The sequence below is a fragment of the Galleria mellonella genome, unplaced genomic scaffold (genome assembly GCF_026898425.1).
Source record: "Galleria mellonella isolate WM207_F2 unplaced genomic scaffold, CSIRO_AGI_GalMel_v1 utg159, whole genome shotgun sequence".
In the NCBI taxonomy this organism is placed as follows: Eukaryota; Metazoa; Arthropoda; class Insecta; order Lepidoptera; family Pyralidae; genus Galleria; species Galleria mellonella.
This window is the reverse complement of record NW_026442004.1, coordinates 3,454,664-3,471,709: the sequence shown is the minus strand read 5'-3', so window position 1 is coordinate 3,471,709 and position 17,046 is coordinate 3,454,664. Positions and strand designations below refer to the sequence as shown.

General features: G+C 31.7%; 1 protein-coding gene across 5 annotated transcripts in view; it reads right to left on the bottom strand.

Annotated features, from left to right (window-relative positions):
* Positions 1-17,046, bottom strand: part of LOC113518763 (modifier of mdg4) — a 362,824-nt gene that overhangs the window by 12,142 nt on the left and 333,636 nt on the right. The window contains exon 5 of one of the 5 annotated variants that reach the window (XM_052892526.1): positions 13,126-13,334. The exons of the other annotated variants lie outside the window; for them this stretch is intronic. Within the exon in view, the coding sequence (XP_052748486.1) occupies positions 13,141-13,334 (194 nt within the window). The 3' untranslated portion in view covers positions 13,126-13,140. Of the gene's footprint in view, positions 1-13,125; positions 13,335-17,046 lie in introns of those variants that run through there. 5 annotated transcript variants of the gene reach the window in all.

The following is a 17,046-nucleotide window of genomic DNA, read 5'->3' as shown; positions in this document are numbered from 1 at the left end:
AATAAGAAAACCATTTGTTAATAACACACATGGTTAATTGTTAACACTTATAATTAGGTATAAGTAAGTATGTCAATAAAGAACATGACAAAATCACAGGAAATTTAACTGTTAATAAATGTTATTAGATTTATCATGCAAGATGTCTTGAAAGGCAAACTGGGCAAGAATTTTCTATAACAAACCGTGGATTCCATTCAAACTTCCACCAAGTACCAAATATCTGTAATACCTTATAATGTCGCATGTCTCATTCCAACTCATAGACTCGCTAGCGATGTCGATTCCATCGACAGATTCGCTTGCCATTTGTCTAGAGGCCCTGTGTACGCCATATGACTATGGAACTCACTACTTATCCTCAATACAACACAGCGCCCAGTCATCCCTATAGTCCTCAAAAAACCTAATTAAATCCCACTACCTGTTATTATAATTCTGTATGTTTTTATGTATCTTGTTTTTATCCTAAAATATCTAATTATCTTGTAACATAATTGTAGCATATATATATATATATATATATATATATATATATATATAATATATATATATATATATATATATATATATATATATATATATATATATATATATATATATATATATATATGCTTATACTATTGGAAGTATTTAGATGTAGCTATGTAAGCCATGTTATATTAACAAGAGCATTTTTTTATTCGATAGACTTCTTGCATCAATAGCTACCGTCTTTAAGGTTGGAAAAGATTGTTTTAGCAATAAGACCGCTTTTTGTACTTCATAAGTATTATAGATAAAATAAATAACAATAAATAGATAGGTATAAATAAAATATCTATTTTATAAAGCTGTGGTCTCTAATCGAATTTTTCACAAGAGAAGCTCATCTATTTTTATTAGGCTAGTTTTGTTTATAAACTGACGTTCCATTGCATATGTGCACTAGAAATTAATACATTTTTTTTTTGATGGGTGAAAATGGTATGGTAACCCCGCTTGCACTTACTTTCTCTTTGCAAAATAAATTTTGTGAGATTCCTCCAGACTCTCTGCCACATTTCAAAATCAAATAACTTTTATTCAGTATTTATTTCTATTTATTTACTTATTACTTTGCATCGTCATATATATTCTCCGTTATTCCTGTCTACGGTTGTTTAATAAATAACGCCATATGGTAATAAATCCGCCTTTTTGACTATCTAAATATATTAAAATTCAATAACTAAATAACTAAAATTGACACTTCTTTGTTAATCTACTACACTATTTGTAAATAACAAGAAAGAGGCAGAGAAATATATATATGTCTAAAACATGATGTATCAAATTTCATTAAATTCAGTTGTTTGAATGTTAAGTGTGTCTGTTTAACAAACATATAAACATTCAAATTCTTATGACTATTTCCTGATTTATCATACTAGAAAACTCTATATTATGAGAAATCAAACAACGCGACTATATTTTGTGTGGTAAACCAGATTGGATTCAATTACCTATATCAATATCCGTCTATTCTGAACTGATTTCAAGATATTAAGTATACCGGATTATCACTGACATAGGTTATGTCTTTAATCATCTATCATCTCATATTACCAAGTCACTAATATAACTTCCATCATTGTTAACTAAATACATATAGAGTAATTAATGGGCATGCAATCCAGTCACTTTGACAACCTTCCGATTGTATGTGTGAAGGGAAGCATTGCACGTTTTGTGCGTGGAACACGCCCATCTGATTGTGTTCAGCAGATTGCGCTGGTGCCTGTAGCGATGTCCTCTATATATTATCATCGGTTTTCCGTGAGTTGTCTGGGAAAATGTAACTGAAAAAAAATTAAATGATATGTCAGTATCATATCATCGTCATTGAAATATAATTCAGCAATAAAGGCGACGGTTACCACTTTCCATCAGGCGGGCCGTTAGCTTGTTTGCCATTCTAAGTTGTATAAAAAAAACTGCTTTGTTGCATTCATCATCATCATCATATCAGCTTTTAAGTGTCCACTGCTGAACATAAGCCTCCCCCTTAGGGGGTTTTGCCAGTAGTTGCCATGCTTGGCAGGCGGATTGGAACTGCAGTCAGGCTTTAAATATGTTTTAAGAGGGACGCTGCTGCCCATCCCTCGTTCTCCTTTAGTCGGCTTACGACACCCACGGGAAAGGAAGGGGTGACCTATTATATGCCGGGACCACACGGCCAATTTTGTTGTATTCATACAAATTGTTGATTATATTCCGCTACTATTTTTACCCAAACACACATTTCAAATGCCAAAGCAAGTAGCTCGTTGCCATTTGTCAACGGAGCAATAATTTTAAAAACATTACATCAACATCGTAAGCAAAATTCCAATGTAATTTAAATTCAATGGAAAGGTAAGACAGAAGAAAGGAGAGGAAGAGGGAGACCAAGGCATAGGTACATCAGGCAGATCAAGGAAGGAGTTGGTGTCGTGTCGTATCAAGAGGTGAAGAGACTCGCTGAAAATCGTAGTGAGTGGCAAGAGCTCCACCAACAAGAGCGCAGCTCTTAAATGGGATAGATAGATAGAAGCAAAATTCGGAGTATAGCTACAAATAGAAACTGTAAAAAAACCGCGGCGTTCATCATAGCAGACATTAATTATAGTTATCCACTGCTGCACATAGGCCTTTCCCTATTGGCGTGTTTTGCCAGTAGTTGCCACGCTTAATAGGCGGGTTGGCAACCTTACGACTCCCACGGGAAAGGAACGGGAGGTCCATTTTTTGTCAGGACCACACAACTAAAAATGGTAAGTAAATAATATTATATGCGTATCAAGTGCATTGGAGTGCATCGGATCGGATACGACAAAATTTACAAATCTCATCAAAAAAAAAAAATCGACTTTATGGTTATTTATTATAAGTCGATTTTTTTAATGTGAAATTTGCAAAAAAATAGAATAGACTGACTGATTTTGATTTTGAAAATGAACAACTTTTTTATAATATTTTTTATTGAATAAATTGAACAACCCTCATTTAGGATTTTAAAATCGATTTCCAATAAAACAAACTAATTCAGATCGAATTTTTTTATCGATTTGTAAAACATTTAGTCCGTGGTTCAAATTTAAAGAATTACAACATAACTGAAGTCGAAGTTCAAAAAATCACAATTCCTCGGTACAGATTATATTTCTTCCTATTCATTGATAAAAAATTTCGCGTACTAAATAATGGTAACTTAATTTAGTTTGTGACTTAAGTCAAAAGTAGACAAAAAACTTAGTTCGTATTTCAAATTTAATTCATGACTAACAACATAATTCAGATTGTGATTCAAATTTTAATTATAATACACAATTATGTGTCATAATGTTTGCCACAATTATGTCTCATAATCGTTGCTATAATTATGTCTTATAATATTTGCCACAATTATACCTTATAATCATTGCCACATTTATGTCATCTTTGTCACAATTATGGTAATAATCGGATATCTTTCTAATAATCAATTAGTGATTATGCTGATTAAAAATTTTTATAATCTCATTGTCGATTGTCGCTATAGAAGCCCGGCACCCTTTGTACACGTGTGTTGAACACACCCAACGTTTCCTCATCCCATCGGATTTCCTTTGACAGAATGTGTAATCATCTAACTTGATCATCATTCGTCCGGTTTTTGATGACTCATAAAATTCACAACATACTACAACAAATTTAATGGTTAGTTTTCGTTTAACATTTTACAATACAATTTACTTGACAAAGTCACAATCACAAAACACAAAGTCACAAAACACATGCCAATATTCAACAATAGTCACTTATATTTTTTTTCCAGTTAAATACTAAATAATTTTCACAACACAATACGGTATAAGTTTCTTTCCGGTAAGAGGAAGATGTCACCCTACTATTACTAAATATACCAATTCTGTCTTGGAATATACTATTTTATTTATTAAACTTATTTATTTGGTAAATGAAAAAAACATTAATATTTGTTTCTACATAGAAAATGAAACACATTTTTATATAATTATTGATTTATTATACATATGTAGTCGGAGGTACAGCGATGAGCTCGCTTCTTATAACTTATATTCAAATACGTACAGTGAAATGTGGGCGGGTCGGGTATTCACCATAGACATGTTGAGGAGCAAAGGGATGGGGGGAGGAGGTTGTCCAATGCCGTATCGTCTATCTATATGTCCACTATTTCATTTATTTATTTATTGTACCGAAAACATAAAAATATACAATGACAATTAAATAATTCAAGTGAAATATAGTAACATAAAACACAGATTGGAATATATATATATATATATATATAAACGTACAAAAGGCAGTCTTATCGCTAAGGTAATCTCTTACAGACAACCTTTTTTTTAATATTTCTTTCGTTCATAATATATAAAACCTACACTGTACAAAAATATCAAATACATATAATTTATTAAACTACTATAACCATATATATGTATCTATATATATACATATCATATACATACACATATAAATGCATACATAGCACACACAAGAAAATATGACGAATCCAGTCAAAAGTTACAGAAAAATGAAAAAAACTAAATACATTGAAAGAAAATGTTATTTGACTTGGCCTTTAAACAAAGCTAAGGACTGAGCACTCCGTATAGAGACAGGGTGGCAGCGAGTTCCATAGGCGCACTGTCTGAACGGATAAGGATTTAATCTTCGTTTTAAAATGATTATATCCAAAATGTTTTTAACCCTTTGCACTCTAGCCTAATAACTCATAGAGGATACCAAAAACTCATTAACTTATCAATAACTTGTTATAATGTAAACATAAAAAAACATATCATAAACACTATAAGACAAAGGGAGAAAATGATTGTTAGTAATGGAGACTGAGAATCCCAATGCTAGCAATATACCCAACCAGGTCGACCTTTTCGCGGTTCTAATGGTTAGTTCCTGATGAATTCATCATGATGGGCTAACTTGCTTGTTTTCATTCTCATCTATCACCCTTCACTGGTGCTCCGCAAGCGTATTCCTTTATTCTCATCTATCACCCATTGCATTGGTGCCTCCGCCAGCATAAACCATCGTTAATCTAGCGCAGGCGTGGTTGCCATTCCATTGTAAAAAAAAAAACACTAGAAGACAAACACAGATAATTTCGCTTATCTAAGTGTTAAAGGCGCCGAGTCAGTAAAACAACCGTGTCGCCGTGGCTGTGACAGTGGATTTGCGACATTTTAATGTCGCAAATACGACGACAACAAAGTACAAAAGGTTTATCACCGCTAATGGCCGTATAATTCACTATTTATGTTGTGACATCTTGATAGAAATTCATTATATCGATTATATAATATTACTTAAAATATTTAGTTTTCTGTTACTGTGGAACAAAGAACAAGTCATCTTAATTTTTGTGTCATTACCACAGTGGAACAAGTGTAAGCGTTTTAATTATTATACAATAGATTTAATGGTTATGTTCATTTTTGTTCTTTATAATTTCATTCCCGTATGTATGGATGACGGCGTGGCAGCCTCTGCAGCAGTGCGTGGAACAAACCCATCTGGTTCTCAAGCCTTGACCGGACTGCTTGCAAAACGTATAACCGTCTATACGCAATAACGGCTTCCCTTTCCGTGATCTAATAAAAATTGGTTCTGAAATGAAACACATATGTTTATAAGATGAATAAAAAAGTTAATGTGTCATATATCACACCAGAGTGAGAATTAGAAGAAGACGAACACGTCATCTGCGTAGGTTTCGATTCAAGCTTCTGTCACCAAAGAATGGTGTGTAGCAGAGACATGACAGAGACGAGACATATCACCTTAGTCTTTAAAAATGGCAACGCATGATGGTTACCAAGATAACATAATGCCATTTCCATTTGCCATATTTAAAAGCCGGCAACGTACAAAGAACTCTCGTGTTGCAGGTGTTCATGAGCGACGATAGTCGCTTACCATCAGGTGGGCCGTCTGCTCGTTTGTCTCCCTAACAATAAAAAAAATATGTCCGTAACTTACGATTGCCATTTTCCATCAAAATTTTAACATATTTAACATTTCAAACTGCATGACAAAGAAACACGTAATTATTCTCTTATAAATTATTCTGTACCAGCTCTCGAATAATACTTATAAATATATAACCTTTTTTCTAATGCCTGGAAAATGCTTTATGCAGACCCGTAGACCTTGTGGGAGTTGAATGGGTACTGTGGGAATCTCCCCGTAAGGCGGGGGTGTACTCACCAAAAACCAGACAATATACCCTCGAGGTGCCATATGTCGGAGACATGGGTTCGCTTTCGCACTCACCACATTTCCGACGGTAGCGACCCGCCCCTGATGGTAAGGGCAGGTCTCCTCTCTCAAGATAGGGTGACTGGCGTCCTTACCGTACCACTCGGGGATAAATATATAACCTAACCTAACCTGATCTTTTTCACTGTATCAATAAAGAAAAATAAGGTATTAATAAAAGTAATAATCGCTACTAATAAAATTTATTTACATAAAATCATATTGTATAATAGTCCGACAATTTTTTTTATAATTTCTAGCTTTTAAATTTACAAACAACACGCAAAATACTTTAATTTGATGATTAATAAACGAATATAAGGTGTTTTTATTTTTTATAGAAATAAACTAGAAAAAGAAAGAGCTAAAACAACACAAATACATTTACCTTGGAGAACAAAAATTCATTTGGTTAGTAAGAATCTTAATAATAAATTAATATGATTTTCTTTTTAAAACACAACATTATTTTACCCAACAAATTATAAGAATCTGTATTTTTTTTACCATAATTTAGGTAATAAGCTGCTTTATGCTGTTTCATAAAAGAAAACTACTTACTGAAGTTTAAATGTAATAAATACATTTATCGCTGATAACAAAAATCCATTGTGTTACTACCTTACTATATTAACAAACAATTCACAAAATGTAATAAAATTTCTAAACATTTTCTAAAAGTTATAAACAAAATGCTTTTTTTTCCTTAGACTATCTAGTAGAAGTTAACTACCACATGAAGAAAATATTAAATTTCGAACAACAAAAAACCACTTTGTTAGTAAGAAACTTAAATTATAATTAATTTTAAACATTCGCGTTGTTGTCGCATATTTTAAATACGCTATCGGAACTTAACGTCGTGACCACCACGCGGTGCAATCCACGTCGAAACGTCGGTAACAAAAATCACGTATAAGTAGGTACTATTTACCTACAATTTTTATCTTTTTAAGTCCCGATAGTGTTTTTAAAATATGACTTATATTAATTAGTAGGAAGAGGACAGTAAAAAATAATAATAATACTTAAATGCTTTTTACTGAGTGGGCTTAAAAAAGTCTAAAAAGCATTCGAGACGACCCCTGAGATCAATACCGCACACAAAACAATAGCTTGCTGGAAACAATAACAGGTTTGGATCTACTTGTGACATTAACTCCTAAATATTCGAACTGTTTCTAGTTCACTTACGCTATTCGAAGTAGTATTGTGTTTTTAATTTACTAATAAAATATGATTGAAAAAAAAATTAAGGAAGTACCAAACATTAGTAGTGCTTATTTCTAACATTTATTGGACAAGAAGAGTGTAGATGACGTAAAAGCCACGACAACAGTACATGGATTAACTACCCTATTTCGTTTTAAGTTGAATTGTAAAATTTTTAAAGAAAATTACCATCATAATAAAATGTAAAAAAGAAACATAAATACCAAATATGCATGGAAGAGTGGGCTAAATAGTTACCTTTAATTTATTCACGAGAATATCTAAACGGGATTGCGAATTTAACAGAATACTTTCGTTGATCACTTACTATGCTTCCAGCATTTCAAATCCACTCATACGACCGTGTCATTTTTTTTTTTCATATGAACATGGCCATACCAATATATTTATCTTTCGTGAGATTACTTTTCAGGGCAAATAATGTAATCTATTATTAGTAACCACGATAATGTTACACAAGCTAAAAACGTAAAATTAACTTAAGTACTGTAAACATTGAATGAGAAATTACATACCCGTTTCTATTACGCTGTAATTGGGTTTATTCAGAGATACTCCAAGTCTGTCATTACTATATTCTCCCAATATAATTTCTAAAAGTAACAAATTAATCAAGAAATATCATATACGTCTGCGTAACAACAATTACAGTGTGTTATTGTTGTTATTTTCGATCCGTGTACTCTTAAACAATGTACAAATAAAAAGAAAAAAAAAATTAACAATGGGTGTGCTCATTTCTGACAGAAACAATCTTGTCGTAAAAAGTGTGGACGACCGCGTAGCAATGACGACGAGAGTGCGTCGAACAAACCCATTTTGTTTTCGGTCCGTATGTAAACTTCTTGCAAAATGTAAAACCGCCGATACAAATCAATGGTTTACCTCTTCGCGACGTTATTAATTTGTAATCTGTAAAAATATTAATAAAATTAGTAATGAACCTAATATAAATGTTAGTTTTTTATTTATTAACAACTAGACAAAATATTGTGTAAATATTAAGTTATTGAAATTACTTAAATGGTAAATAATACACACATATCATCAATTACATTCTGATATAATTCTTTGAACATTTGACAAGTAAAAAATGTACAAAACAACAACAATAATACAAAATTTAAACTTAAACTTTATTACATATCCAACAGAATATTATATATCCATTATTTTACATGATATTACAAAGTGAATATTCAATCCGTGTGAGTTATGACCTATGAGAAATGTAAGATATTTCTTTTATGTATTATAGAATGATAAATAAATTAACGGCTCACATGATGGAAAGTGGTCACTGTCGTTTACATATACATATATACATGATATGTACAAACACAATGGATACACTACCTCAACTATCAACAAATAGCTAGGTGAAAAATAACCATGATTATATAATTTTTTGCATTATCTATTCTAATCTTGTAACTAAAAAAAAATCCATCCATTTTAACCCGTTGCTTTGTTATTATACAAATTATCAAATAAGTCTCATAATACTATTTTGATATATGTACATTGAATGTATTGTGTAAAATTAACATTGTCTCTCTCTCTCTTTCATTTTAACTCCACTCAAAAATGGAAACCTTTTTTGTGACTTTAGAAAGAATCCTGAAATGAATTGTCTTCGATTATTAAAAACAATTAAAAATATGAGATTAGCAGTTACGCTTGTCAAGTTTGTATAGCAGCTTCCTCAATAGATCAGCGATATAACAAATAAGTTGAGTCACACAGTGAATATTGCTCATCTTATGAGTTTCATCAAAATAACTATGTAGATGAAACATTCACCAAACTATTATAGGAGATTTGATTTTGTGTGTCTGTTTTATTAAATGAACTGGTGAAGGGACGGACCGCTTCTAGTTATATTATTTAAATTAGTATTGTATAGGTATTTACAATATTTACTTAAAGAATTTAATTAAAAACTGTTTTTTAAATAAAAAGAAAGTACCAAATACCAATGGGAATGCTAATTTTTAACAAAAATTTTTACCTGTGCCTTTCCTGCACTAGATTACCCGTCAATTATTTATTTTCTCTCTAACTGCACTAGGTTGGCTGGAAGAGAGGTCTTTTCTACCCTTATAAGCGCACCCTTGCTTACAAGTTGTCAAACTAATCTCTGTATCTATTGTTCATGTACAATAAAAAATATATAAAATTTGTAGAGAAAAATGTACATATGGGCATAACCAGTACGACATCTTAATGCCGTTTTAGATTCATTTGTAAATTTCTTGGAATATTTAATATAATATAGTAGTAAAACAAATTTAAAAAAATCTTATTTAAAGTTTTTTTTCGTCCAGATGTCAATGGGAGTGCTCATTTCTGACAGAAATAATTTGATCTTCAAAAGTGTAGACGACCGCGTGGCAGCCCCGGCAACAGTGCGTCGAACAAACCCATTTCGTTTTCGGTCCGTACGTAAATTTCTTGCAGAATGTAAAGCCGCCGATACAAATCAATGGCTTTCCTCTCCGTGACGTCGTTAAACTGTACACTGAGAAAAATGAACAAAATTAATAATTTACTTTTAACGAAATGTATATTCCTCATTATATTATGTATATTGTTGATACAGTCTAACAAGTCATTTAAGAAGTAAGTAAGAGACAAATTGCACCAACTACATTGTAATATAAATCTCGGATTTATCCTTTACAAAAAGTATAAACTGGTATAAAACATACAGTATCAGTAAGACAAAATATTTATATACACTAAAAATTTTAGATGGAGTTGATTTTCACCATATCACTTTGCCTCATACATACATTATAGAGTGAATGTCCGATCGACATCCGATGTGAGTTACGACGCATGAGATCAATTTTAAATTTATTTTGTAAATTCAATTCGTCGTTCACTTATTTAGAGAATGATATAAATGCCAATTTTGTTTTATTACAATTTAGCATAGCAAGCTGATGGATCACCTGATGGAAAGTTGTAATTGTTGCCTACATACATTATACTAGAGAGCACTGTAGATACCACACGATTTACTATAATGCCCATAAAAGCCCACGTTTTTAGAGACTAACCCACTTATTCATAAAAACTAAAAACTTATTTAAACTGATAAAGTGTTTTGTCACTGTCTTTCAAATTGGGAATTTAGTGTAAAAGAAAGAGACAAAACAGTTCAGTAACTAAAATAGATTTATGAGTAGTTTAACGTTTTCATGAATAAGGATAAATAAATTATAGATTTCACTACTATGTCCCTTCATACACACCGATGAAACACTGGATGTGTTACATAGTAGTACACCGCTGCTTAGCAGCAGAATCGTGAACAAATCGGTGTTAAGGATCAAATAGATAAAATACGTCAGCCAAATGTCATGTTCATAAAACCAAAAGATCGAAATTGTTTGCAGAGTTATTGGAATAAATTGATATAAACGCAGAAAAAAAAAACAAAAGAAATCTGCAGTGGGCATTCGGTATTACAATGTTTTTGCGTACCCTAGAAGGAGGTAAAAGTAACATACGAGTATATGTATAAAATTATATATAATTCTAGAAATATCATTTTTTAGAATCAGATTACAAAAAAATAATAATACATAAGCAAAAGATTCTGGGAAACTCATTGACACATAGTATATAAACTTAGTAAGTATATATACTTATTTTTATTGCCATACAATCTTCGTCATAGTAACATACCTAATGTTCATATTAGAGCAAATAAATATTATCATTATTTCAATGTAGCTTTGTAAAGGTAAAAGAACTTTTAAAATCGGTCGACCGGTTTTTGCATTCATCCATTACAAACATTTAAATCTCTCTGTTCTTTTGTTCTCCTTATAATATTAATATTTATTAATAATATTTATTTTTCCATTATATTTCGCTAATGATTATGAATATTATTTATTTTTAATATATCATTATGTATTGTGTGAAGCGAAGCGCGACATCCTTTCCCAGAATGCGTTGAACAGATCCATCGAATCTTAAATCCAAGTGTGCTCGCCTTGCAAAATGTGTATGAACCCACTTTGAGTAATAAAGTTCCCCTTTGTGATCTCGTAAAAGTTAATTCTGAAAAATACAAATATACATTTAAATGAGCCAATTTTATCTCTATAACATGCCCCAAAATAGATTTGAATTAATAAAAAAAAAATAGAATGAAATATAAATAACAGAAAAAAAAAATATATTTATTAATAATCATAATCATTATAAATTGTATCATAACTTCATAACTCAAAATTTATTCTTCTCCAAATATTTATGGAATTTGTAAAGCAAAATGTCCATCTTTCCCGATTTGCGCCAACTTCATTTCAATTTATTATATAAATCAAAATATAGTTTACTAACAGATTTATTTGCTATTAAACAGAATTTATAATTTTAAAAAATCATGCTGTTCGGAGTAATCCACCTTTATGTTCATACAGAAAAGGTATTATTTAGCGTATGAAGTATGATAATAACATTGTTCAGTTGTCCTCATTAGTGATATAGAGCTCGTAGAAGTAATTCGTGCAGTAAGCAAGATCATTGCATGCAACACAAGATAATGCGGCCACTTTCTCGACCTGTTTCCAGAATAAACTATTTAGACAATGAAAATTAAATCTATCGATCAAAACGTTTTTATTAACGCTTACATGAGATAGAAAGACACCAACACCTAAGCCTCGCCTTTCCCGTGCATGTAGTAACGAAAATGTATCTACCGGTAGGTTTGCTGCATATCTGAAAGACGCGAAGAAACGAGATGACCAGCCTTTCATCCTCCTGTATGTGTACGTAAATAAATAAAAGTAAAGTAGAATAAAACATAACAATTTTAATTGTCAATGGTTATGAGTATTCTTAGTTTTTACAATTAGATTGTCTATTGTATGAACAATAGCGTTGCAACCTTTACAAGAGTTAGTCGAACAAATCCACCTTGTTTTCGGTCCACGTGTGGACTGCTTGCAAAACGTATAACCATTCAGACATAATAAAGTTGTACCTTTTTTTGACGTCATAAATGAATATTCTGTAAAATATAAGACATATTGTATTAAAAAGTTAACATTAAAATATTTATTTAATTATAAAAATACATACTGTACATTTGGCGGATTTAACAAAAATTAAATATACAATTAATTGAGTAAAACAATTATTATTATTATTAGAAATATTTAAATATATATAATTTCTATAGTTTTACTGCATTTGAAATATTTTCCATTTATCCTTCTATCCGTCGATTATTCAGTCATTGATTCGATTTTTTCCTTTTTGTTTATTTCATTATATTTTTCAAGTTAATAATTTACATACTTTACTAATTAACGACCGAACAGATTTAAATGAAATTTGGTACACGGGTAGGTTATGTTCTAACTTAAAACAGACTACTTTATATACTAGTTCAAAATCACGGGAAACAACTAGTATTTATATACACAATAATAATAATTTATTTGTTCAAATATGAGTTTTTATTACATAATTACTCCTTCATGTCTTACCATAGATGGCGTGTAAATGAAGAATGAATGAATTAATAAAACTCTATAATTAAAAATCTATATTTAATATAAATATTAGTTTTTTACATCAATTGTGATTATGTTTGTATCGAATACGGACAATGTCTTGGTTTATCATGTGCACAACTGCACGGCAACCCAGTGTAGAGTGCTTGGCGCACACCCATCTTGACTTCACACCGAGCGATGACTGTTTATAGAACCGGTACTCCCCGTAATGCAACATTGGATTCCCTCTATTCGATCTTGAGAAATGGCATTCTGAAATCGTTGCATAACTATTGTGAGTTATACTATTTTATATCGGATTTACTCTACACAATAACTTAAGATTGTGTTTTAAAATAAAAACCGACTTCAACCATAACCAAGGCATAACCAATTAGTTATCGTCGTCTTCCTGCCCTTTACCCAATTATTTGGAAACCATATTACCCAAAGTATTGGCTTTTAGTTTCACGACCAACTTGCCTGATTTCAACCTACCTTGGAAATGCATTTGTTGATGGCATCTACAACTTATCGTATGGAGGAAAGGATCAAGAAAAAATGAGAGATATTTTCGAGTGAGTAAAGGAAGTTAGTAAAAAAGGGGGAAAAGGTAAGTCTGCGGTGCCTCAGGTGGCCGAGTTCGCATATTCTTACTAAAAGAATAATATCAATGATAATTTGTTTAAAATGATTAGGAAAACAATTTTTTACAAATTATTTTTATTTTATAAAAAAAATAAAATAAAACAGTTTTAAGATATTTAATTTAAATAACTATATGCATAGATACTTATTTTCAATATATACCTGTATATTTTAGGTAAATGAAAAACAGTGTAATTCTCTACAAAACCTTTATTTTTCATTTCACTCTTTTAATATTAAATATATCTTATATCTCTCTCACACACAACTTATATTCTATTAATACAATCAATAAACAGTCATCCGTCACTTTACCATATGATACTTTTCTTACCATTTGAAATTTACAATATTCGAGAAAGTTGTTTAGTTTCCCTCAATATGTATTAGAATTTTAAATTTTTCATGTTATCCAATAAATAATGATTAATTAATTCATTTTAATTAACAATTAGTTCATTTTAATTATTAATTAATCCATTTTAATTATTAATTAAAATTGTGATGGGTGTGATTGTTTTTAATTTTAATAATTTTATTATCAATCGTGTGAATCACAGCGTGGCAGCCCTTGGACGCGTGCGTAGAACAAATCCATCTAGTTTTTGGACCACGGACCGATTGAATATTGAATGTGTATCCATTTACACGTAGTAAGGGTCTTCCTCTTTGTGATATAGTAAACGTGTATGCTAAAATAATAAATATACAGTTAAAACAATGAATAAGTTGTAAACAAAATATATTATATAATAACTTCATCAATTATACAATATATTTTTCGCCCGAGCAATCTTATGATGTCTTAGCCACGGTGACAAAGTGGCTGGCGTAGTTAATTGTAAATAAATACACAGTTGCTAAATTTAAGACATTATTTTTTAATATCGTTAAATAACTATTATACATTATTTTTATGTTGAAAGAAGGAGGAAGCCAAGCCAAGGAGGGCAGAACACACAAGGAGGGTTGACGACAAAAGCTGTGTTTCGGTTTGAAGGGTGGGATATGGCGTGAATTTACTGGGTACAGAGGAATAACATCTGAGTCCTTAGGAATGGCAACGCATGGGGGGTATCATGGGCGAAACAGTACTCTGTTATGTCTATGGTACTGCTCATGTCTATAGGCGACGGTTACCACTTTCCATCAGGTAAGCCGCCAGCTTGTTTGCCATTCTAAGTTGTATAAAAAAAAACTTATGTAATAAAAAAAACATATTACGCCAATCATACTCTTCTTTGCTGTGTGGTACTGGCATAGAATGGGCCACCCCTTCCTTTTTCATAGGTGTTGTAAGAGACGACTGATGGAACTTAATACTCGTGGGATGGACAACAACGTCCCTCTTAAAACGTTACCAAAAGCCAAACTGCGGTTGTCAACTTGCCTGCCAATCGTGGTAACTACTGGCAAAATCCCCCAATAATAAACTGCCGTAAGGAACGCCCCCCTTATTTATGGCAGTCTATAGGGGAAGCCTATGTTCAGCAGTGGACAGTTAACAGATAACGATAGGGAAAAGGAATTGTTAGTAATGGGGTCAAATAGCCCCATTATATCTACTATCAATATACTCTATCAGGTCGACAACCACATGGTTCCCCCTGGAAACCATCGTGGCTAATTCTAGTTGAATTCGTCAAGATGGGCTAACTGACCTGCTTTCATCCTCATTAGTCATCTATCATTGTTGCTCCGCCATTGTATACTGATAGCGCAGACGGAGTTACCATACCATTATCACCCATTAAAAAAATATGACGATGACGATAATCATCTTTTAATAAAATTTGAAACAAGTTAAAGAAACTAAGATTATTTACAGTATTCAATAAATTTATAAATTATTAACTGCAGAAAAAAATTTCGTTGATTATAATTATGGCATAATATTAAATTTATGGCCACGTCAGTTATTATTTCATTCTCCGGTAACAACGATGTCACCTTCATAACCAAATCCTGATTTTGACACGAAATCTTCAAGTTTTGATGAGTAACCCGATATTTTTATGTATTTAGGTAGTGACGGACAATGAGGAGTTTCTGCTTAGGGTTGAGGAAAAAAGACAAATTATTAGAACTATTGAGGACACAAGAGGAAAAATGTTGGGACACTTGATACGACACGACGCGAACTTATGAACATTATAATAGAAGGTAAGATAAAAGGAAGAAGGGGAAGACGGAGACCGAGACATAGTTACATCAGGCAGATCAAGGAAGGAGTTGGTGTCGTGTCGTATCAAGAGGTGAAGAGACTCGTTAAAAATCGAAGTGAGTGGCAAGAGCTCCACCGACAAGAGCGCAGCTCTCAAATAGGATAGATAGATAGGTAGTGACTAAGTGAATCAATGAGAATGTTCGTTCTTTATTTTTACAATTTTGTTTGCAATTGTGTGAACAGCGGCACTGCAACCTTTGCAAGAGTGCGTCGAACATATCCACCTTACCCTGTTGCCGCGTGTTATCTGCTTGCAAAAGTTGTAACCTCCTATTCTGAGTAATGGTGTTCCTCGTTTGGATAACGTAAAACTGATACCTGAAACAGATTTACATATTTTTATCCTTACTAATATTATAAATGTTAAAGTATTTTTTGTTTTTTGTTACTATATAGTGCCTTAATAGCTTAACCAATTACTATGAAATTTGGTGTACACGTAATCTATGGTATAGATGATATATATATATCCTACCCTTATCCCAATCATTTGGGGTCGGCGTAATATGATTTTAGTGACTAAAAAGTATTCAATATTTTTAATATATCAATATTAATATAAAATATGATATATTTGTTTGTTATCCTTCACATTTTAATGGCTCGATCAATAGTCATGAAATCTGGCATACATGTACTGTTGGGGAATGAGAAGAGCATAGTTATTATTCCAGTCAATCCGTCGAAAATGTGTAAAAGTTAGTAAACAAATATTTGTGAAATGCCAATTGCTTTGTGATAAAATAAAAAAAAAATCGAATACCATTATAAAATAGTATTCAGTGTCAGTGTATTACAGTGTCTTCTTCTTCTTTTTATTGATATTTCAAAGACAGAATTTTAATTTTAAAAATATTTTGACAATTAAAGCTTCTTTTATTTCTTGTTTGCCCGCTTCATAGTTAAAATCAGCTGTATCCTATACTAAGCTATAACTAAGATATTTATAACCCGTGGCTCACAAATATTGACTGATTTCTTTTCAATCATACCAAACAAAATCGAAAATGGACAGCACATTTTTTTTTATAAAACAGAGGTAAAGGAGCATGTGACTCACCTGATGGTAAATGACTACCGCAGCCCATGATCATCCGCGACATCAGAGGC